Raw genomic sequence first — 24,432 nt, forward strand, 5'->3', positions numbered from 1 at the left:
TATATTTAAAAATTATGAAACATCATCTGTCATATTCTAATTAAAATTGTGCATAATGCTTTGGAAAAATGGGTCTTTTATAGGAAAAAACTGGGATAACTGATTTCTATGGCTTTCAAAGCTAAAATATAGGGGGCTGGTGAGATGGCTCAGTGGTCTAAAGCACCTACTTAGAACGAGCTAAGCTAAGCAAAACACAGGGACCGCGGTTCAATCCCCGGCACCACATGCTAGCCAGGCCTGCCCCCTGGTGGGCTGAGCTGGCCACACACACACTAAATAAATAAATAAATATTTTTTTAAAAAAAGCTAAAATATATAATATACTAAACCACCTCTAATATTGCTTCTTGTGTTTTACTGTCAGATTAAATTACAGCTTTTATGGATGATTAAAAAAAAAAGAGAGAGAAAAGTAGGGACTGCTGTTGAAGCATCTGTAACCTTACTAATATTCTGTCCTCTGGTGTAGTTACTGAGAAAGGGGTATTGAAATCTGTCCCTGTGATTTTGTCCCTAGAGCAAATAAAATACAGGAAATGGGTAACAAGGTAATAGATTTCAATCTGTCTCAGTAATCACATTACATTAAATGCTCAAAACACTAAAATTAAAAGGTAGACATTGTCAGATTGGATGAAAAATAAAGGCATACCTACTGTTTTCCCTTAGTATTGATGGGAGATTGGTTTCGGAGTCTCACCCCCTCCCCAGGCACACCACAATTCGTGGATTCTCGAGTCCCTTACATAAAATCACATAGTATTTAGCCAGGTGTGGTGGCATATGCCTGTAATTTCATGCCTGTAATTCTGGTACTCAGGAGGCTGAGGCAAGAGGTTTGTTGCAAGTTTTGAGACCAGCCTGAGCTAAAAAGTGAGCGCAAAGCCAGCCTGAACTGCATAGCGAGACCCTGTCTCCAAAAGACAAAAAAAAGAAAGAAAACATCACGTAGCATTGTGTCTGACATGCACACATCTGCCTGTGTACTTCTTTACATGACTTATAATGACTGATACAGTATAAGCTCCATATAAGTACTCGTTGTAATGTATTTTACAGTGAGTTCTGACCAAAAAATTGTACAGTTTAAGTATGGTCAAAATTTTTTGAGACAGGGTCTTACTTGTAGCTCAAACTTGCCTCAAACTCATGATCCTTCTGCTTCAGCCTCCCAGTGCTGAGGTTACAGGTGTGTGCAATCACGCCCAGCTTTCGAGAGGAAGCTTTCAAGAGGAAGCTTTTAGCAAGTTTATGTATTATAGAATTTATGCCCTGAAAGGCATTGAGGGATTGCAAAAAGATATATGTGTAAAGCTGCAAATTACAAATTGCGGTGGAGAGAAGTGAAAAACAGCTCCATCTGTCCAGGCCAGATTTCACCTATGTGTAAATACATTAATAAAACCAGCTTTTTTTTTAAGACAGGGTCTCACTCTCTAATTCAGGTTGGCATCAAACTCACAGTGATCCCTCTGCCTCAGCCTCCCAAGTACTAGGATTACGGGTGTGTGCTACCATGCCTGGCAAAACCAGCTTCTGTGTAGTTGGGAGAGTGAGAGGGATGTTCTGGCTGTTATACCTTCCAGAAAGTACTCAAGAGAGGCTGCCAACAGAGTTCGCCCGCTCAGGAGAGGCCTCACGCACAGGCCAGCCTTGTAAGAGGAATGATGGTTTAGTTATAATCTAGTTCTCTGTTTTGGTTTCTTCAACACAAAATTTCTTTATGTGTCCTTGTAAAAGAGTTTAAGAGCCAGCCATATAGTTCAGCAGACTAAGCACTTGCTTAGGTAAGTGCAGGAGCCAGGGTTTGATCCCTAGCACCACATGCCCTGTCGGCCCCACCCCTGGGCCTGCTGAGCCAACGATGGAGTCCGGGCATGGTGGTGCACACCTGTAATCCCAGCACTAGGGAGGCAGAAATCAGGAGGATCACTAGGAGTCTGAGCTGTGTAGTGAGACCCGGGGCGGGGGGGGGGGGGGTCAAACATGAAGCATAAACTTTATGAAAGCTTTTTGTCAGATATCCTGTGTTTTTATTATGCTCCGTAAGATGTGACCTGACACCCACCCCAGGGGCCGCTAAGTGCAACAGCAGAATATTGGTAAATGTTTATGTTTGTTCTTCAGACTAAACTGGTATACACAAAGCTCGTTCTATCCTTTTTTTTTTTTTTTTTTTTTTGAACCGGGGATTGAACTCAGGCTCTTGCGCTTGCCAGGGAAGCACTTACTCCACTAGCCATCTCCCCGGCCCCCTGTTTCTTGAAACCATGCTCTGTGTGATCTCTTTTAGAACATTAAAACCATGAAGAACCAAACTAGACATTCAACAAAGGAGAAAGGTGTTGGCGCCAAGGACCTGCCAGGGATGGTGACTTCTGCTGCAGAGATGAGTGCCTTGGGTACGTGGAAGGAGGAGGGCGGCTAAGAGGACGCAGGCCTGAAAGTGAAAGTAGGTTCTGGAGAACCAGGCTGTGGTTGGGACCTTGTCTCTGACAGAAGCTCAGAGGGGGCGAAAGGGCCTTTGCCTTCTCCTGACTACTCCAGAGGAGACTCATTGCTTTAGGTGGGTTGGAAAACTCAGATTTGGGTTGGTTTTTGGCAGTGCCTGTCTGGTTGGTTGGCTGGCTTGTGTGGGACAAGCTGTCAACTGTGTTGTCAATGTTAGTGTCAGATTCCTAGAACCAAGTGACTGTCCCCACCCTTAGCCCCGAGTCACTAGAGCTATAGGCATGTTCACTGCTTTGGCTTGTAGACATCTTTAAATCCTGTCTCTCGTGTTTTAGATGATGCTGTATCTAAAAAGTAAAATAGAATATCAAATAGCCTTTTCTTCCCTCTTAAAGGCTGTTGGATTTCCTGACCCACGAGACCTGACAGGATTATGCCACGCTCATGTCTGCACAGTGTTCTCACTGTAGAGGTGGTTGTCTTTCAGCCTTCTGACCAAGCAAGAGTGTGTCCTGCAGCTGCAGAGCTGTCCAGCCTCTAACTAAACTTTCTCCCCATTGGATACAGTAGGTGAAACGCATGCTCCTAAAGGAAGAGATACGGAGTTTTTCAATGCGCTGTTGAATGAAAATCAGAAGCTTGCAGTTAGAAGAATTCTGAGTGGTGACTGCCGCCCGCTCCCATATATTCTTTTTGGCCCTCCTGGAACTGGAAAGACCATGACCATAATCGAGGCTGTGTTGCAGGTAAGGGCAGCAGTGGTGCTGGCTGCAGTACCGTGCTGGCTCTGCTGTGTCCTTCCCTGAACCCACAGGGATCCTCCGCCTCGTTGTAGTCAAAATGTCAAAGCGCCCGGGAAGTCCGTTTACCTCATTTGGGATGTTTATGTGAATGTAGGATCTTAAAAGCTTATTTCCTAGCTGTAGAAGGGAACTCTTCATCTTCAGAATAAGAAGCCATTCGATTGCATCCTGACGTTTTGCTGCAGAAGTTATCTTGACAGGGGCTGGTGAGATGGCTCAGTGGTCTAAAGCACCTACTTAGAACAAGCTTAGCAAAGCACAGGGACTGCGGTTCGATCCCCCAGCACCACATGCCAGCCAGCCCGCCCCCTGGTGGGCTGAGCTGGCCACACACACACACACACACATGCACACACACACATAAATAAAATTTAAAAAAACATTTAAAAAAAAAAAGTTATCTTGACAGTGGTTAAAATCACCAGTCTACAGACGTTGCTGGGATTTCCTTTGATTTTTCAAGTTAAATTTACAGAAACATTATACATTGCATATTTCTGTATCATTCAAGATTCTAACTAGAAAGCACCCTTTGAGTACCTGCAAACTGGACCCCTGAGAGTGTGATGGGACTGGGGCTAGAGATGGGTTTAGAGTGTTGGAGAGTAGAGAACCCTGCCTTCTAACTGCTTGTCTTAGAACATCACCTTGATGTCGCAGGGCCGTTCTCGGAGGCATTCAGGCCTAGCATCTTTTTTTTTTTTTTTTTTTTCCCGGAACTGAGGATTGAACTCAGGCCCTTGCACTTGCCAAGGAAGCGCTTACTCTACTGAGCCATCTCCCCGGCCCCCAGGCCTAGCATCTGACCCTTGCCTTGAGCCCTGTAAATGAGCCTGTGCGTGTCAGATGCTGCTTTGCAGTTGGTGGTTACCCTTGGTCTCTCTCTCTTATATCTTGAACAAAGGTGCATCACGCTCTGCAGGACAGCCGCATCTTGGTCTGTGCCCCTTCCAACAGCGCTGCTGACCTTGTGTGCTTACGGCTGCATGAGAGCAAGGTGCTAAGGCCTGCCTCCATGGTCCGGGTGAATGCCACCTGCAGGTTTGAGGAGGTGAGTCCCGGGCGTGGCTGGGCACCACGGCTCCGTCTCCAGCGAGTGCATGTGTGTGAGCAGGAGACAGCAGGTGGGAGCACTAGGCCATTCCAGGGAGTCCTCGGGGAGAAGAAGCTGCTCTGCTCTGCTCTGCGCTACAGCCCAGTTATAAGTGGGGTCTCAGTCTTCGTTCACTGCGTTACCTTGCTCACTCTGTGGCTATCAGTCCTGTTGGGAACAGTCTAAGCTTTTTAAATTCTCATATTCCTTTTTATTTGATGCTCAAATATATGGTTTCTTTTTAGTTCTGTTTTATTGATTATGAGAAAACCTTTAGGGAAATTACAGGTTCCTGGTTAGTAATACTTTCCTGGAAGAAAGTATTGCTTAAGGGCCAGCCAAGTAGCTGAGCGGATTACAGTGCCTGCAAGCAGGCGTGGAACTAGGGGTTCGATCCCCAGGCCTGCCATGCCAGGCCCGCCCTCAGAGTGCCCTGAGATGGCAATTGAGACTGGGTGTGTTGGTGCATGCCTGTAATCCCAGCTCTTGGGAGGCTGTAAAGCAGGCGGATCACTGTAAGTCTGATCTAGTAGTGAGACCCTGAACATGCTGTAGACCCTTTCTAAAAAAGAAAGAAAGAAAGAAAGAAAGAAAGAAAGAAAGAAAGAAAGTAAGTATTGCTTAAAAAAGAGATTGACTGCTTAGGCAGACACAAGGGCCAAGGTTCGATCCCCAGCATGCCGTGCCGGCCCCACCCTGTTGCCCACTGAGATAGTAATGGAGACTAGACGCAGTGGCATGCACTTGGGAGGCTGACTACAGGAGGGTCACTACGAGTCCAATCTGTGTAGTGAGGCCCTGTGGCCCCTGTGCTAAATACATTTTTTTAAAAAAGAGATGGAGACTAGAAAATGTATGAAAGCTGTTTCCTGGAAAGATCCTCAGGATTACACTTATGGCTGTAGAGTCCACAAAACATAGACTAAATTGATAATGAAATGCAAATATCTTAAAATTTTTAAATATATATATGAAATCATCATTCCTGCCGGGTATGGTGGCACACACCTGTAATCCCAGCACTCGGGAGACAGGCAGAAAAGGATCACCATGAGTTCAAGGCCAGCCTGAGCTACATAGTGAGACCTTGTCTCAAAATAAGTAAAATATCGTTAGTCTTAAGAAGTAACAAAGGACAAGATTATCTTTTAGAATTCCTTTCAGCTTTGTTATTCTAGCCAATTTAATGAAATAATTACTTTGAAAACCAGACTCACTCCACACTCTTTGCCCCAGACCATCATTGATGCCATCAAACCGTATTGCAGAGATGGGGAAGATATCTGGAGAGCCTCCCGCTTCCGGATAATAATCACAACGTGCAGCAGTGCGGGGCTGTTCTATCAGATCGGAGTACGGTGAGCGCTGGCACAGGGGCCACAGGGTCTCTAGGACAGAGGTCTGTGTCCTCTTCCTGCCCACACGTGGAGAGGCTGAGAGGCAGGCAGGGAGGGCCTGTGGGTAAGAGCGGTGGGCAGTACGGGACGGGTTCTGGCCAAGGTCCCAGAGACGCAGAGGCCCATGAGCGGGGCTGGCAGGGAGATGGGCTAACACGCAGAGGTCCTGGGGTGCGGAGCCTGGCATCTTTGCCCAGAGTACACTGCAGGACGAGAGCCTCAGGATCAAGAGGGACGGCAGTGCGGGAGCTGGAAGAGTTACTCTGGTCAGACGTGGGTGTGCCTCCCGGTTCGGCTTCCTGGGAAGTGTGCGCAAGGCCTCCCACGGGTACATCGTGTGCAGTGCTGTGGAAGGCTGCAGCCTAGAAGACACTTGTGCCCCTTGTGTAGCGCTCTGCAGGGGAGATGGCAGCATGGAGGGTGCCCTCAGGCCCGTAGAGCCAGAGGAAGGGCTGGACCTGTGGAGGAGGTGAGAAGCGCATTCACACTGGGTGCAGGAGGTGAAGGAAGGTAGCAGGCAGGACAAGAGCCAGGCTGGGGAGAAGCAGGACCTGCTGAGAACAGGCCCCCCACTCTGGCAGGGTTCCCTTGCAGCGGTCGTATGGGTGACTGGCACACGTCACCTGCCTCACTACAGACTCCACCCAGAGCAGCGTACAGCCAGCCACACTGGCATCTCATGGGCTACAAATCGTTTCATGTCTGTTTTAGTCCCTTTCGTATTTACAGAGCACCATTTCATGGTGTGATCAGTATAAAAATGAATGATAAGATAGTTTACAGTTTTTGGTCCAAGTCTTGAAAATGTCCTGTGTATCTTGCACTTAGAGCCCATCGTTTCAGACTAGCCAGCACAAGGTGCCCTGGAGCCTAGTGCATGGCTGGTCACTACAGTGTTGGGCACTGCAGACCTAAACAGCAGTAAAGGACTTTAGATGCTGCAGCAAAGGCCTTGAGGTAGAGAAACTTCCAGCGAGAGCAGCCCCAGACTCCTTTGTTTAAGGTTGGTCTTCAGGGTACAGGGCAGGGGCAGCTTGTGCGCCAGCCAGAATGCAGGTGGGTGGAGGAACTGGCGGGCCAGGGCAGGCTGTGGCCCTACAGAAGCTTTTTTTAGGGGTGAACTTCTCATGCCGAGAGCCTAGTAGGCCTCCAGGGCCTGGAGCCGTGGAAGCTTAGAAGATGCTGTCATCTGGGAAAAGTGACTTAAATGCCTGCACCTTTTACAGGCTTGAAAGCACAGTGCTTATGTTCTGGGAAGATACATATTAATGGTATTCAACAGAAATTGAGACCTGTGGTAGGAAATAGGAATTGAGATCATTGTCTTGTTTTCCATAGGGAAGGGTATTGGTATCCTCTGTGGGGTCCTTAGCTTGGCATTCACAAGGTGAAGCGTAGGGTCAAAGATGCAAATGAGGACTAGGGGGAGCCCAGCACTGCCCTAAGCAGGGACTGCCCTCACCAGAGACTGAGAGCCCTATCAGTTGGGCTTGCAGGGAGATGGGCTAACATGCACGGAGGTCCTGCGGGTGCCGAGCCTGGCACCTTCACCCAGCGCAGGTACTTGTCTGACCGTGTGGCCTTATCTCAGTGGGGTACCAAAGTGCAGAAGTGAAGAAATACACCCAGCGCCTGGGGCAGAGGGCTGGGAGCACAGGCACCAGACTCATGCAGGCACAGGCCAAAGGTCTGTCGTCATTAGACACGTGTGGTTCAGGCATTTGCCCTGTTACCAACCCTGACTTCGTACTGTGCTGGTGCTGCCTCGAGAGCCACTTTGAAGCAGGCTGGTGAGGGCTGGCCTGTACCACCCTGACTCCTTTGGCCTGTCATCCTGGGAGCTTAGGCCGACAGCCACTTCAGTGTGAGCTAAAAGGTGAGCAGAAGGAGGAGGCACACCATCACAGCCGCCTGCCCCGCCACCCGTGCCCACAGCTCCTGCTTGACCACCCTTTGTAAGTTGGCACTGGCCACATTCCAAGGCTTGGTAGTGGGTGCAGCTGGTCCTGAAAGCTGGGGGAGCCGGTGAATGGGAAAGAGGAGCGTGTGGACCAGCTGTGCTAGGGCGGCCTCCAGCCTGCCAAGCTGCCAACAGGCTCTCAGGCTCCGCTCACACCCACACTCACACCTTCCTCCACATAAACTGCCACGCCTGGAGTAGCTCCAGGAGCTCTGCCACCAACCTCACCCCCAGCCAGGCGACTCCAGACTCCAGTGCTGACCTCCCTGGTGGCCCTGCTGAGACCCGTATCACAAGCAAGGCCTTTCCAATGTGTCGGCCATTGATTGCTAAATAGTGCTAAGAGTTACTGTTCAAACATCTCTGTCTCCAGAGTTGGACACTTCACACACGTGTTTGTGGATGAGGCCGGGCAGGCGAGTGAGCCAGAATGCCTTATTCCCCTGGGGCTGATCTCAGATGTCAGTGGCCAGGTAAGGCCAGGGCTGTGTGCTGTGTGTGCCGTTTCTGTCTTGCTCCTGTTTTCCATGGCGATGGACAGTCACCTGACCAGAGGGTCAGGTGGAGGTAGCAGGGCCCCGGCAAGCACAGGCCATGCTGTGCCACTGAGCGCAGCCTCAGTCCTCAAGGCGAGGAGAAGGACGCCATTATGTGATTGATTCTTTTGCCAAGAAAGAGTGAGCTGGGTACTGGGGATGGAGCAGCAAGGTCGGCAGCTGTGATCTGTCCTCCCCAGGAGCCTCCTATGCTAGGGAGAGGACAAGGCTTCCTGCTCTGCCCGGATCTAACCTGTGCGTCTCTGGGCTGCTCTAGGCTCTGCACTTAGGTTCGGGCCCCTCGGCATCCCTGGCAGGCCCCATCCTCATTGCCTCGGGGCCTCTGCAGTGATACCGACTTCATCCTAAGCCCCTGCCCTAACCCTGTCTCCTGGTGGAGCAGGCGCCTCCTCTGGGCATGTCCCACCCTCCTGCCAGGTCACCAGTCTTTGTGAGGCAGAGCATGAGGAGGGCAAGGAGGGATGAGGACTGGCTGAGGTGGAGCATGTGGCCTTGGCAACAAGGGACAGGCAATTTGAGGTGGTTATGTGCGGGGCCTCCACCAGGATAGGGCCTCAGAAGAAGGCTGGGAGTGGCTTCCTAACACCAGGCGCAAATGAAGCTTCTAGGACATAGGTCCCTTCCCACTATGGCAGGTTGGTAGGTAGGAGAGAAAGCTGTGTACAGGATATGGGAAGAGGAAAGGGCTGCAGGGAGAGGCAGGCAGAGCTACTGTGTCAGGGTGCAGGCCATTTTAGTCTCCATGGGGCTGCCCAAGCCATGGTCATTGCATCTGTGCAGGCCTCTTGGCCTCTTGCCTTGTCCCCATGGGGTCCCCGCTTGCATAACACCCCTAACCTGCGGGAGAGGCTAGCTGTTAGCCTCAATTGCTTCCTTCTGGTGTGGGGCTGTGTGCCCTAACACCCTGTGCCACAGGTGGTTCTTGCTGGAGACCCCATGCAGCTTGGCCCAGTCATCAAGTCCAGGCTGGCCATGGCCTATGGGCTGAATGTGTCCATGCTAGAGAGGCTGATGCTGCGTCCCGTGTACCTGAGAGATGAGCATACGTTCGGGGCTTGTGGTGCATACAACCCCCTGCTGGTGAGTCTGCATCTCAGGTGCATTCGGCTCCACTAGAGCGGTGGCCCCCGGAGGTCAGCCCCTCCTGTCCACAAGCCACATCCGTGGGCAGAGGCTCCTGTCTGCCAGAGGGAGGAGGCGTTGACACCTACGCAGGAGCTGTGCCGCCCCTCATCCTCCCACTGTGGTGGTGCAGACCCTGAGAAGCCTTGTAAGAAAGCCAAGTGCGGACACCCAGGCTGCGTTGCTTCTCCGCGCCCCGCCCCCCCAATGCGGTCTGAAGTGCTTCTCTCCGCTCAGACTTCCGTCCAGGGCCCAAGCACCATGTTCTCTAGGATTCCTTTCGGGTTGTTGGTCCCAGGCCGTGGTGATACTGATATCACAGAGGCACTGGGGTGGAAAGCCATCGAAAGTTCAATCCATGTGACTTCCTCAGTGTAGTAAAAATAGGAGTGGCCTTTGTAGATGCCTAAAAGAAGAGGACTCCTTCTACCAAGAGGTTGTAGGGAGCATTTCCTGCGGGTTCTCCTGATACAAGTGCTGCTCAAAGCACAGGTCTGGGCTTTCCCACCCCGTCAGATTCTAGGGCTGGACATGGGGCTATGGAAGCTGCCTTCTTGGGAGCCCCCAGGAGACTGAACTCAGGATCCCAGGTTCTTAAGGCCCATCATTAAGCAGAATCTACCACAATACAAAAATTACATTCGTCCCTAAACTGCTGTTAACTGCCACACTGTAATACAAACAAGAAAAAGGGTTTGTGTTCCAAGTGTTGATGGGGTTGATGGTGGACGGCTTTCAGGGAAATGCCTAGACACGCCCCTGGCCATCAGCCCTGTTGGAGGTGTGAGGGGGCAGCAGTGGAGCAGAGAGGTTAGGAGTGTGTCCAGGGCACCTGCAGAGGAGGGGCCGCTGCGCAGAAAGGCGCACTGGTCCGTGCAGCGGCCCAGGGCAAGGCTGTGGCTGTGACTCCTGCTCTGCCCCAGAAGAAATCTTGAGAGCTGTGTTGCTGTGAGCGATGGCATTCGTGCTCCTGTGTCCTGTTCCCTTTCGTTGGGGAAGTGATGCTCTATCTGCAGGACCAGTGTGCTGTGCCCCACCGAGTGCCCCGTTCTAAGGTCTGGGGAACTCTCCGGCCCCAACTGCAGCACAGAAGAGTTTTGTCGGGGCTGGTGAGATGGCTCAGTGGTCTAAAGCACCTACTTAAAACAAGCTGAGCTAAGCTAAGCAAAGCACAGGGACCGCGGTTCAATCCCCCAGCACCACATACCAGCCAGCCCTGCCCCCTGGTGGGCTGAGCTGGCCACACACACAATAAATAAATAAATAAATAAATAAATAAATAAATAAATAAATAAATATTAAAAAAAAAAAAAAAGAGTTTTGTCCTGTGGCTCCACCTTACTGCCCATAATGACCGGAGCAGGAAACCACACGCCCTTACCGTGCCTCTGGGCTAGTGCTATCACTGACAGTAGCTCAGGTTTGGGAGTTTCCCAGGACAGCTGGAGGCAAAAGTGAAGTGTCGTTCCTGGCACTGGTGCTGCTCTCATGACCTGCAGCTATGGCAGGGAGACTCTGGCTTCCTGCCCCCCAGCTGAGACAGAGCTGCACAGGCTTCACGTGGAGCCTGAGGTCAGGAGATAGCGGGTCAGCGTGAGGCTGGAGCACCCAGGGGCCCCAGAGCTGTCTGTGCCCCTGTGAGACGCTCAGCTGGTCAGGACCCAGGAAGGAGCAGGGCGCAAGCCTGTCACTTGCCTCCTCACAGTGTCCGCCTTCCTCTCACTGGGACCATTGGATGGACAGTCATCAGAGGGGCTTGCTCTGGAAGCAGGTCTCAGGCCAGGGAGGGGCACACTGGAGCAGCAGTGGACGTGTGGCCACTCAGAGAGCCCCATGGCTACAGAGATCCTTCCTTGCCAGGAAGGAGATGGAGCTGAGGTCTGTGTCCTGTACCTGTCCTTTCCCTGCAGGTCACAAAGCTGGTAAAGAACTACCGGTCCCATTCTGCCCTGCTGGCACTGCCCTCCCGCCTGTTCTATCACAAGGAGCTTGAAGTCTGTGCAGACCCCAAAGTGGTGACTTTACTGCTAGGCTGGGAGAAGCTCCCCAAGAAAGGGTTCCCTCTCGTCTTCCATGGTGTGAGGGTAAGTCAGGCCTTGGGCAGGCAGGTACTTACTGTGTCAGGTAACAACAGGAAGGAGCAGGGCGCTCATTTCTAGTGAATGCCGTCTGTCACAGCACCCACCCAGCCCTTCCTTTTGGTCTGTGGCCATGGTTTGTGTCTGACCATCCTTCAGAACTGGAGTGGGGAAGATGAGTGCTGGTGTCCTAAAGATAGGAGTTCTTCCCAAGTTAACCCGCATATGTGATCGTCTAAATAAAAGTTACTGAAAGCTTTTTCATGAGAAACTGATAATCTAAAAGTATTGTGAGTGTTCTATTAAAAAGTGAATTAAAGGGGCCAAAGAGATAGCTCAGTTGAGTAAGTGTTTGCCTGAGGTTCTGCCCCTCCCCCAAAAAAGGGTAAATATAAGGTTCATTTTAAAAATGAGTTAATGTGTTACAAAATGTAGTACAAAATTAGAAAAAATAAAGTGTACCATATAAAAATAATATGTGGTTGACAAAGAAATACAGGTTGGTGGAAGAGAATACAAACTGTGTCTTTATGCCTCAGCTTCCCAGAGTGCTAGGTTACAGGTGTGCTTTACAACACCCACCTTCCCATTATCCTTTGAGAAAGTTTTCTCAAGATGAGAATAACCCTCCATTCTCCAGTAGGAACGATCCAGGAGAGTGAGGGTTTCTCTAGACAAGGGGTTGGCTGACGGCCCCGCAGCTGGTGTGGGAAGGGTACCTTGCTATAGGCTCCAGACCTGACTTAGTGCCCGCTCCTTCCTTATCAGGCCAGGCTGTAGGTTCCCACGGGCTCCCTGGGCTGAGGCGCCTTTGCGCTTTCCCTCTGCCTATAGAGCTGTGAGCCATTCCGTGTTGAGCCCTGCATGCCCGCCCTCTAACACAGCCTGCTCCATACCAGGTCATTCCTCCTCACATGTTCTACACAGGAAGTCCTACCAGGTAGGTGTGCTGGTGCACACTTGTAATCCAGATACTCAGGAACCTGAGGCAAGAGGATTGAAAGTTTGATCCTAAAGGGACAAAAGAGTGCTTATCTGGCCTTCCGCCTCAGCAGCAGTCCCCAAACAATAGATTCATGCAACCAGTCCTCTTTTGTAGCATTAATACAGAGGTGATTCATATTCATTTAGTGATTACTACCCTGCTAGACTTTAAGTTTTTGTGAGAGTAGGGATTTTTCTGTCACACTCACTGTTCCCAGGTTCTGTTTCAGCTCCCTTGGTAAACATCACTAAGTAAAGCTCTCTCCTCTTCAACAGGGGAGTGAGGCTCGTGAAGGCCGCAGCCCATCGTGGTTCAACCCAGCAGAGGCTGTCCAGGTTATGCGCTACTGCTGCCTCCTAGCCCACAGCGTGTCCAGCCAGGTGTCCGCCAGGGACATAGGTGTCATCACGCCCTACCGGAAGCAGGTAGGACCACTTGGGTTTCTCCTTGTTCTGCGCTACCCCTGAAGCCTGGCTTCCTTGGTGTGTGGGGCCTGTGGAAAGCAGAAACCAGCTCATTTTGAACAGCAGTAGGATTTTAAAGCAGCAGGATCCCATCTGAGGGATGCCCTGCTGGAGCCAGCTGCCTGCTTTCCACAGCCAGAGCCCAGCATGCCTTGTGCATTTCTGAGTGGTCGCAAAACACTGTGTGTGTGTGTGTGTGTGTGTGTGTGTGTGTGTGTTTGTGCAGGTTTCTGGAAGGACCTATAGGATAGCCTTGGTGTTTATAGGAAAAACTGCCAATCCCAATTTTTTTTTTTTTTGCGGAACTGGGGATTGAACTCAGGCCTTTGCGCTTGCCAGGGAAGCACTTTTTCCACTGAGCCATCTCCCCGGGCCCCCCAATCCCAATTTTTGATGAGTTTTCAAAAGGGGCACTTTTGGTATTCTTGAGAGGGGGTGCTTTTTCTTTTTTTCTTTCGTGGTATTCAGGGTTGAACCCAGGGTCTTCACATTGAGCTACATCCCCAGTCCTTTTTTAAAACAACTTTTGAAGGACTGGCCAGACAGCTCAGTGGACTAAAGTGCCTACTGCAGCAGCTGGGGCTTGATCCCTGGCGTGCCATGCTGGCCCCGCCCGGGGCGCATGTTGAGTCAACAGTTGAGACTGGGCATGGGGGCGTGTGCCTGTAATCCGAGCCCGTGGGAGACTGAAAACAGGAGAATCACTACAAATCCAATCTACATAGTGAGACTCTGTACACCCTGTAGACCCTGTTCTAAATTCATAAATTTTTTTTAAAAATTGTTCTTTTGACACAGTCTTACTAATATGTTAAATTGCCCAGGCTGGACTCCAACTTAAGATCTTTCTGCCTCAGCCTCCCAGAGTTGGGATTACAGGCATGCCTCACCATTCCTGGACACCATTGGCATCGTCGAAGGGGACAGTGCTCTTTCCATGTCACACTTCCCTGTCCAGTAAGGATCCCTGTGTTGGGATCACCAGAACGCCCACCCTGTACGTTCACCACCCTGAAAGGACCTTCTTGCCACACACATGGCATCGCTCGTGGAGCTCTTGCCTGTGTGTGTGCAAACACCAGGGCTCACGGAGGAGGCCCAGGGAAGCCGGACTGTGTGGGTGGCACTTAGCGCCTCCAGGGCTCAAGGGGGAGTGCCCGCAGCACATCTGTGTTTGTGCACCTCCTGCTGGCCAGACCAGGCTGTGTGCATGTCTGCTCAGGGGCCCATTTGTCCTTGCTCTGGTTGGTCCCATGCGGCTGGCGACACCATCTTCAAAAATAGACATTTTCATGCCTGCCTGCTATGAATTGTCCATGTTTTAGTTTTCCTAAGAGACCACCCTATCTTGTTACTTTCCCATATTTTGACATAAATGTAAGAAGTCCTGTCAGCTGAGCACTTCCCTCCGGTCTGCCTGGAGGATGCCTTCCACCTCCTGGAGGGCCAGGCCACCCTGGCTGCTGTTCAAAAGCGAGTTCAAGTGGGGGCTGCACTCTGTGCAGGGAGTCATTGCTCTCGAACCATTCTGCTCACCCCAGACTCCAGCTGTCTACCTTGATCTCAGCTCAGGATCTTTTGGTGTGGTCATACTTGAGATTGGTTGAGCGTCGTAGATCTGTAGATCGCTGTGTTTCATCCAGCTCAGGTAGTTTGGGGGTCAGTGTTCTCATTTTTTCTTCCCATTCCCTGCTGAGGCCCTTCTCCTCAGGTTGGCAGCTTAACATCACCCCATAGACCTCTACATTCTCCTTGTCTTTATCACCTCTTCTCAGTCTGGAGAATTCCTATTGGTCTGTTTCAAGCTCATTCTGTTTGTTAGTTTTGGATGGAGATATATATGTGTGTGTGTGTGTGTGTGTGTGTGTGTGTGTGTGTGTGTGTGTTTTAAATCTTTCATTCATTTATTTGGTACAGGGTCTCACTATGCAACTCGGTCTCGTAGTGATCCTCAGCCTCCCCAGCACTGGGATTATAGGCACACGCCACCATGCCCATTCTCGGGAGCTAGCTTGGCACGGGGCCAGCATTGTATGCAGTACCAGAGATCCAATCTGGGTCCTTGAGCTTGCCGCTTAAGACTCTGAGCTCTCTCCTCAGCCCCAGAATTCAACCTTAGTGTGAGCAGCTTGGTGACTTCCTGAGATCCTCTCTCAAAATTTAAATTTCATTTATTTATTTATTTATCTATTTATGTATTTCATACAGGATCTCACTACGCACTCAGACTCATAGTGATCTTCTGTCTCAGCTTCCCCAGAGCTGGGATTACAGGTGCACCACCATGCCCTGTTTCGGTGGGTGGCCGGTGTGGCATGTGGCTCTGGGGATCAAACCTGGATCCTTGCACTTTCCAGTCAAGCACTTAGACCAGTAGTCAAGCTATCTCCCTGGCCCCTCTGGTTTTGGCTTTTGAGACAAGGTCTCTGTGTAGCTCAGGCTGGCCTTGAATTCACTATGTAGTCCAGCCTGACCTCAAGCCTGTGTCAGTCCTCCTGCCCCGCCTCCCAAGTGCTGGTGTCACCAGAGTACACCACTGTGCCCGCCTCGCTCACTCTTTTTCTTCTGCCATGTGGAATCTGCTGTTGGCCCTCCCAGGATCATCCCTCAGCCGTCAGACTTCAGCAGAGTTCCCTCCAGTCCTTCGCTATGCTCTCTGTCTTTGCTGAGAACCACTGTTCTGCTCATACTTGCCCAAGTCTTTCCATAGGCTTCCTTTAGTTCTGTGGACATTCTTGGGATAGCAGCCTCGAAGTCTATGAAATTTAACACCTGGAAACACTCTTGGGTTTGATACCCTCCTCCTCCCCCTTGCTCTGCTTCTCCCCCAGAGTGGGGATTACCCCAGGAACTTGAACATGTTGGGCAGTTGCTCTCCCACTTACATCCCTCAGCCTTCTGTATTTTTATTTTGAGAAGCATCCTAAGTCGCCCAGACTAGGATCAAACTAAATGCTCCTGCCTCCTGAATAATGGCTCAGCTCAGGCCCTCGGCCTCCTCAGACTTCCACACTGACCCTGGTCACTGCACGCCTGCTTGGCTCATTTGTTTGTGTCCCTCCATGCAAGTAGGACTTCTCTTGGGAATTGGCCAAGACTCTGCCGACCAATTTTTCATCCCCATATCCAACACAGAGTCCAGCACATAGGTTCCTCCAAGCTCCTGAAACAAGTGAGGCTGTCATGTGGTGAGATAGCCAGGCAGGTGGGCTGAGACCTGCCTCAGAAGCCGCTTCTCCTGACTCTGCTACCCACCTCCAGGATGACCCCCCCAGTGTCACAGCTCAGCTCTGGCCCATCTCCTGACAGGTGTACCTGGCCCCTTGGGAGTGCCCTTTGGCTCTCCAGGCTTTGATGCTGAAGACAGCATGCGGGATGCTGTGGCAGAAGTCGAGCTGGGGCCCTCTGGGCCCTTTCCCATTGTCTGATGTCATGCTGGGATCTGTTGCCTTCATAGTCTAGGACAATTCTGCCTTGGTTTGCAGACTACACATGGAGCAGGAGTCATCACCACCCCGTGCCCGCTGTAGCTGGTCTGTGGGCAGCAAGTCAGGGCCACCTGTGTACTCTGGCACCTTGGTGGTGGCCGTCTTCGGCTCGCATTTCTCATCACTCGAACCCTTCCTCAGACCATGTGTAGGTTATGCAGGGGATGCTGGAGGCAGCACTCAGGGTCAGCATCGCCGAGTGACGTGGACCTTCACAGGCTGAATCGACCCCTGAGAATTCCCACTGCCCGGCAGGGGGACCTTGCAGGTAGATTTGAAACCTACCTTGAGATCTTCGTGGCCTGAACCTTTTGCTGCTGTTCTTTCCCTATTTCCTTAAGTTGCTGGCTTAGACCTAGGGACCCCTGTGGCTGTTCTCCAGTGTCTTCAGTAGTTTGTGGTCGTCCAGTATGTATTGTGGTTCTCAGGCCTGTGGTGATTTTCAGAGATATTTTTTGTTGTTAAATTTTTAAATTTGATTATAGCCAATGTACACAGCTGCTCCTTAGCCTTCCTGAGCTTGCATCGTGGAAACCCACTATAAGCAGATAAGGCACTTAGTGCTGCCAACTCCTGACGTTGTGGCTTAGCCACATCACGCAGCTGTCATCCGTGTCCCCTGGGGCTGGTTCCGGAATGCCCGTGAGCACCAGTCTGCAGATGCTCAAGGCCCTTAGCACGTGTAAGCTGTGCACATGGTCTCTGCACTGCACCTCATCTCTAGAGTACTTACAAGCCCTAATACAGTACAGGTGCAGGGCAGGAGGCCGTTTCACATACTGTTTGGGGAGAGCGATGAGAAAAGCGTCTGCATGTTCAGTAAGGTGCCGCCATCATGGGCTACAAGCAGTTTGATCCTTGAGTCTGTGGCTGTGGAGCTCACAGATGTGGGGGGCCAGCTGTGGCTGACTGCTCAGAAGCCCTGTTGCTGCCTAGAACTACAAGCGTACTGTCCTGGATCTCACCAGCCAGAGAAAAGATCGGAGCTGGAAGTACAGGGCTGACGCACGAGGGTCCCTGTCGCAGTGCTGTGGAGTCAGGTCTGAACTGAGCCATGACAAGGCAGGCCTACCTCTAAGTAACTGCACTGTGGTTTGCAATATTTTTATCTAAGAAGTCCTTCTCTAACTTAAGATCACCAAGAATTTTCCCAAATTCCCTTCTGGAAATCTTACATATACATATATTTTAGAGTAAATGACGTTTACTTTTTTTAAATGTATTTAGTACAGGGTCTCACTGTGCAGCTCGGACTTAATAGCGATCCTCCTGTTTTCAGCCTCCCCAGTGCTGGGATTACAGGCATGCACCACCACGCCCACACTTGGTTGCTCTGCATGTCCAGGGACAGGGCCAGCACAGCATGTGGCGTCAGGGATTAAAGGCATTCACTTTGAGTATGCATGGGTGTTTTTGTTTCCTTGTTGCAGTGCTGTGCACTGAGCCCAGGCCCTTTGCGCTGAGCTATATGCCTGCATTTTTTTTTTAATGAGTCAGAGCCTTGCTCAATTGCCTAAGTAGAATTCAGGGAAGTGCTTATTCCACTGAGCTATATCCCCAGCCCTAAGTAGAATTCAAAGCATGGAATCCTCCTGCCTCTGCCTCCCACAGTGCTGGATTATAGGTATGCATTGTAGTACCCAGATTTTTCTTTTGTTTTTTTTTAGTTCCTTTGCGACAAAGTCTGTTAGGTTGTCCAAGCTGGCCTGAAACTCCTAAACTCAGGCATCCCTCCTGCCTCAGCCTCGCACATGGCTGGTGCTACAAGCCCTGCACCACACCCAGCTTACCCTGGAAACGTCAGTCCACCTGGCACTGAGCATGAGCTGAGGAGGGACTGCTGCTCCTTCTCCCCTTGTGTTTCGTCAGCCTTGGGGGCAGCGCGTCTCATCTCAGGCGGCCACGCTTGGAGCTCTGTGATACAGACTTGAATGCAGCGGTGCACACTGGTTGATGTTTAATTTATGTTGTGACAGATAAACAGATGAAGTTTGTATGTTATCTTTAATGTTTTAACCTGTTCTGTGTTCTTTTAACCTGTTTTAAAGGTAGAAAAAATAAAAATTCTCCTGCGCAATGTCGATTTGATGGACATAAAGGTTGGGTCCGTGGAGGAGTTTCAGGGCCAGGAACACCTGGTGATCATCATCTCCACGGTAGGCCCCTGCGGGAGTCCCTGCACCTGTGCGAGTGACGGTCTCTAGTGGTGCGCATGCTGGGGTGGACTGGCGGGCCTGAAGCACCAGGGAGGTCCTAGGGTGGCGCTGCCAAAAGCAGTGACCGTGGGACGCTCTCCACACAAACCCCAACAGAGAAGCAAGTGGCGAGAAAGGACCCAGGAAGAAATGATGCGTGTGTGGAGGAGGGTAGTGCCAAGAAGGAGGTAGCCGATGCCCAGAGAGCCACATGCGGGTCAGAAAGGGCCTGCCCAGCCCCACGGCTTTCACACCACCACACAGCAACTCTGAAAACTCCACTCTTTATTTTTAAATTCTTGAACAGTACATGTGAATTGCAGATAAATTAGAAAATTTAGATACCAAAAAGAAAATAACCACTTGGAGCCCCACCTCCCAGAGACCCTGTTAGCCGTTGGGGGTCTCCCAGTCCCTGGATAGATTGGTAGTAAGATCTACCCATCCCCACTTGTTAACCAGAAATGGGGTCCTACTGTGACTTAACCTTTCTAAATATTTTCAAGTATCAACTTTTTTCATGCAAAACAAAACAAAACAAAAAAAACTTAATGTGTATTCAAAGTGGTTAGGATAGATATATAGTTACATTCTCTTAGTGAATAGAGTGATTTGTTCTAACGGTGTTTGTAGATAGGATATCAAGTCCGCATCGTGTACAGCAATTAACCACTAGGAAGAATGTATGCATTGTGTTAATTATTGAAACTGTCCTACCAATTTGATTTGAAACTGTCTCATTGCTATTTGTTTATCAGTAAAATTATGGGGGGAAAAAACTTTAAAAATTTGTATTTGTCTTTTGTTGTTCAGGTACGTTCAAGTGAAGATAGATTTGAAGATGATCGATATTTTTTGGGATTCTTGTCCAACTCGAAGAGATTCAACGTCGCGATCACCAGACCCAAAGCCCTGCTCATTGTGCTGGGGAACCCGCATGTGCTTGTCAGGGTGGGTCTGCGGGCCGGGAGGTTGGCCGGGGTCGGGTGGCATGTGCACACCGTACCGGAGACACACAGCTCCACACCGGATGGTGGGCTTTTGTATTTCTCACAGGACCCCTGCTTTGGTGCTTTGCTGGAATACAGCATTACAAATGGCGTTTACACGGGGTGCGATCTGCCTCCTGAACTACAGGCTCTGCAAAAGTGAGTGGCTGGCTGCGGGGGCCCTTCCACCCAAGACCTACAAACCCATGCCTATGCAGCCACAGTGGTCACTGTCTCCTGGACATTTGGGGTTGGTGTCACCCTCCCCAGGCCCCCTAGAGATGAACACAGTGCTCCTTGAGACACCCCACAGGGAAGAGTGCAGCCTGCTGTGGGAGCCAGATGCTTCCAGATGCCTCTTCCTCCTTACAGCTGTGGGTAGACCGTGTGCCCTCCAGAATCAGTGCGACAGAAGAGTTAGGCTCCCCTGACACAGCAGCTGACATGCGGGGGACCCCTGGGGCTTGCCAGCTATGTTCCTGTTTCCTGTTCCACAGCTCCTACAGCCACCTTGTTTCATGAATTGGTGCATGCAGGAGACACTGAGCTGTCTGGGCTGTTCCTGCCCCTGCCACTAACCGGTTCACACAGCTTCTTCCTGCCTTTGGGTACCCATGGCTGCTACCTGCCCCTTAATAAGCAGTAAAGTAACCCTAGCTTTTTCATCTAAGAGTACATCCATGCCAGGGATCAGGGTTGCATGTGGCCTGTACACCCCACTACCCTCTGTGCCATTCTGAGCCACACTTTCATTGTGCAGCATGCTTAGCTGTACCGGGGCAGGCCCAGCCTGGTCCCAATGCATCTGGAAGGAACACTGCAGCTAGGTCCCTGCTTTCCCCCTTTAGCAAAGAGCTGGCCTGTCCCTGTGCACACTGATAGGGTTGGCTGGGCTTGTAGGGGAGCTGTACCGGACTGCCCAGAGCAAGAAGTGAAGTGTTGCAAGCCCCAGCTCTGCATGGTCACCTCCACCTCTCCACAATGGAAGGTGGCCTAAAGTGCAGCCCTTGCTCCTTCACAGCATCTAGGAAGGAGCAGGGCCCAGGCACCCTAGACTGTGGGAGCAAATGGGGAGATTCCTGATGAGAATTCCCCAACCCCAGGACTGAGGGAACCCCACACCTAAGCCCCAGAGGCATAGGCGGGTTCCTGCAGGGACTGGTACGCACCCCGGGAAGAGTCCTGTCTTGCAAGCTTATACCCCTCCCATCCTGCCCTCCCACAGGGACGAGCTATGACCACGTGGAGCACTTAGGCCAGGAGACCAGTACAAGCCTCACAGACCTCCTGGAGACCAGATTGGGCAAGGTACCCGCTGAGGTGGCCAACAGCCTTGTAGGAGTACCTCATCCACGTGCACTAGAGCAGCGCGGCACCACACTCCAGGGCCACAGGTGTCTCCACATGGGCAGGACTCTCGGCCCCCACTGGTTCCTCCTATCCCAGAAGCTACAGTTCTCACCTTGGCCCTTGCTGTGCTATGCTTTTTTCTCCCTCTTCTCTACCCTATCGAAGTGAGGGACAGAACTGCCACCTACCTTAGCTGTTGTGAGCAAGTGAGAGGAGGAGCAGGGCCTGGCCTGGCACCAGAAGGTGACCAGGAGGTCCTAGCTGGGGAGCCAGGACTGGCATACAAGGCTCGATCCTGGTTCCCCATCACTGCCCTTCCAGTGAGCAGGCCTGTGCACCTCACACCTGCCACACACACGCATCCCCTCCCACCTCAGGAGTCACCCAGAAATAGCCAGACAGCCTGCGCTTTGCCCACAACTGCTCTGACTCCATGACCTGGATCTACTAGGCAGAGAGGCAAGATGGGGGGTGGCCCCCACCATCAGGAGACACCGCGGTGAGAGCAGTGGAGCAGTGGGTTCTGCAGGCAGAGCTCATGGGCATCCCAGCCAGGGACACCCAGGTGCTCGTGTGTGTCATGGGCAGGGGAGAGCAGTCGCGCCCTGGGTGACAGAGGGGAGGGGCAGTGAGACCCTGGGCAGCACAGTAGTAGACAGGAGCACAGACCAGCATAGCCCCCGGGAGACCAAGGGCAGCCTTCCTGCAGTCAGGTGTGGCCAGCACAGAAGTGCTGGACACTGGTGTTTGGAGATCCCCTGGAGAGGCCTGGAAGCGCTCCTCACTTGCTTGTCAGTTACCTGAAAGTGTCTTACGTTGTTTTAAGCTACTGATGTCATTCCTAGCCATGGTTTGCCATCCTAAGAACAGTTGCACAGCTGCTGTCGCAGCTCTACAGAAATGCAAATGTGCTAACAGTGGATGGCACTGTCACCCACTGAAGGACACCAGCAGTCTGCCCTCCACAGCCACAGGCAGCAGCGCCTCCTTTTCCTTGAGCTCATGTTTCTGTTTCATTCCCCCATGGACTCGCACCCCAGTGCGGAACAGGAAGATGGGAGTTGTAGGCGCTATACGTTCCCATACCCCGTGGCCACAGGTGCACAAAAACAGGTGACAAGCTGTGGCCAAGAGTACGACAGGGGACAGGCCTGATGCAGAAACCTTACGGGGGAAGTTCTGCTCACCACCGACACCCTGCTGTGTGTCGGGGCAATAGGTGGTGGTTCCAGTTCCCAGGGAGGCCAGAACCAGCGAGAGAGTGGACAGCCCCGTGCCACTGAGGCCATGATGGAGTGGGTGGTGTGATGTGGCACAGCCCACCTGCCTTGACCACACAGTGCACCTCTTTCTGAGGCAGAATCTGCCCATGAGCTGAGAACATGATTTGTTGTAATTTGTGAAACCGTGAGGCTAAACATGGTAACAAGCATTTTGTGTAGATTGTTTTTAGTTCCTGTAAATAATCAAATCCCCGTGCTCGTGTCAGAGGGAGGCAGGAGGATCACAAATGCTGAGAAGGCAGCTCAGGGCAGAGGCCCTGTGTTCAAGCCTCGGTTCTCGGCAGGGCAGTCAGAGTGATCCCCACGTGTTGCCAGTTGGCCTCTGGGAGCGCATCAGTTCAGTCTGTGTCTCCACAGAGGCTGTCCCTCGGGGCTGGAAGGACATGGGCTTATTACGCTGCTGCCCTTTTGCCTTCATGGACATGAGCGCTGAGGTCTGCTCCCCCATGTAGGAGATGTGCGCTGAAGTTCTGTGCTATTCTCCAGTCAGGGTCCTGGTCCAAGCCACACCTTGTGCATCCCTAGGAGAAAGGAGGAGCTGCTCTCCTGGTTCCGCCCTACCTAGGACAGGACTGGGGAAGAGCCCCCTCCAGGCTAGGTGCCCTGGGTGAAGACCCCAGGCACAGGCCCCACGCTACCCTCCATACATTCTAGCATGGACAGGGGCTACACCTGCGCAGCCCAGCTGGGTGCCCACTTGGCTGCCGAGGCATTGAGGGGCTGGTGCGATGGGGTGGTGAGGGCTGTGGCAGGCATCCACTTGGTCAGGTGCTGCTGCTGCCTTTGGCAGGACCGCGGCTGCCATAGGGCCTACATGTACGCCTTCGTTGACACCCGCCAAACACTGGTGTCCCAGGTGCTGCTCGAGAGCACGGCACTGTACAGAACAAGAGCAACTCTGAAACCCGGTGTGCTGCCCGGGCATCTCTGGAGAGGAGTGTCTCTTGGTGCCAGGATAGCCAGCTAAAATGCCCAACAGAAAACAGGATGCCACATACAGAACTGTGGCGCATCTAGGAAATAATCCAAGAAACTAGTAAGCTTTATGGAGAGAGCCTTCTAATTACAAGATACAAACATGTAGTAAGGGAGAGAGATACTATGTTCATGGATGTACCAACAAGTTTATTTTCCTCAAATCTATACATTCAAGGCAATCTCAGTGTTCAAGCTGGATTTATTCACAAACTTGACCAAGTCTTTCTGAAATGTGCAGAAAACACCGGTTATGAACACCTGGCAGGAGTCTTGACGTTGTGCAGATACTCATGAGGCGAGAGGCCCGCGAAGAGCAGGAACGCCCCCACCTAGGACAGGCCTGCCCGAGTGAGGAGGGGTCTAGAGCAGTAAGCCTTGCCGCCAGCGAAACTCCCTCAAGGAAAACGGCGGACGGGCCTTCCGCTAACAGTATCTGCCATAGGATTTGGGGAGATTGCAGTCTCAGGATGTCTCAAAATCACTAATTAAACCCACCTCAAAATAGGATGCTGAAATGGCTCTGTGACATCACAAAGCCCAAAACTACATCTCCCCCCCCCCAATAAAAAGATGGACAGTGTAGCTCACACGGGACAGCGCTTTGTTGGGTGTCCTATTGGTTCTGGGAACCACCAAGGACACCCACAAGCCGCACTGGAGTCTTCAGAGGACTTCAAGGTGAAGTTGCTGGGGACATGAGGCGACAGCTCTTTGGGGTAGGGGAAGCTCGTGGGGCTGTTACCTGAGGCAGGGAACCGGATGCAGCTGCCTGGGAGTTAGAAAACGATACTGGGGTGGAAGAGCGCAGAACACCACCGCTGCGCGTGCGGATGGGTTTTGCAACATACCTACTGCGTGAATTACTGCAGGCAATCAAAACCCCAAGCACGCTGCTGAAAACCAAGGGAGGGATAGAGGGTCCTGCGGACTGCCAGGGCGAATGCCGCCCCGCTGTCGCCAGCGGCTAAACCAGACGCGGGTGGGCAGGAGCAGGGTCACGGGCGTGGCCAGAACCTTCAGGCTGGCGCAGACCCGAGAATGCCGGCAGAGCGGAAGAGGTGGAAAGGCGGTGCGGGCTGGGAGCAAGTGGACCGCGCGGGGTGACGTCGCGCCGGGGCTGCGTGCTAGGCGGCCGCGAGTCGCGCCGATGGCCGCAGTGGAGGAGCTCGCGGGCGGGCAGGGGTCGCCGGGGCGGACGCCCCTCCGCGTCCTCGCGCCGGGACCCCGCCGGGGAGG

At 51.9% G+C, this 24,432-nt stretch overlaps 1 protein-coding gene across 1 annotated transcript in view; it reads left to right on the top strand.

Annotated features, from left to right (window-relative positions):
* Mov10l1 (Mov10 RISC complex RNA helicase like 1) overlaps positions 1–19,964 on the top strand; it is a 69,910-nt gene extending 49,946 nt beyond the window's left edge. The window contains exons 16-26 of the mRNA XM_004642470.2: positions 2,297–2,396; positions 3,022–3,200; positions 4,162–4,308; positions 5,587–5,708; positions 8,081–8,180; positions 9,180–9,344; positions 11,297–11,470; positions 12,725–12,874; positions 18,450–18,557; positions 19,410–19,547; positions 19,653–19,964. Coding sequence (XP_004642527.1) covers positions 2,297–2,396; positions 3,022–3,200; positions 4,162–4,308; positions 5,587–5,708; positions 8,081–8,180; positions 9,180–9,344; positions 11,297–11,470; positions 12,725–12,874; positions 18,450–18,557; positions 19,410–19,547; positions 19,653–19,748 — 1,479 coding nt within the window. The 3' untranslated portion in view covers positions 19,749–19,964. The remainder of the gene's footprint in view (positions 1–2,296; positions 2,397–3,021; positions 3,201–4,161; positions 4,309–5,586; positions 5,709–8,080; positions 8,181–9,179; positions 9,345–11,296; positions 11,471–12,724; positions 12,875–18,449; positions 18,558–19,409; positions 19,548–19,652) is intronic.
* The last annotated feature ends 4,468 nt before the right edge of the window (positions 19,965–24,432 follow it).

Source organism: Octodon degus, unplaced genomic scaffold (genome assembly GCF_000260255.1).
Source record: "Octodon degus isolate 3935 unplaced genomic scaffold, OctDeg1.0 scaffold00153, whole genome shotgun sequence".
Taxonomy (NCBI): domain Eukaryota; kingdom Metazoa; phylum Chordata; class Mammalia; order Rodentia; family Octodontidae; genus Octodon; species Octodon degus.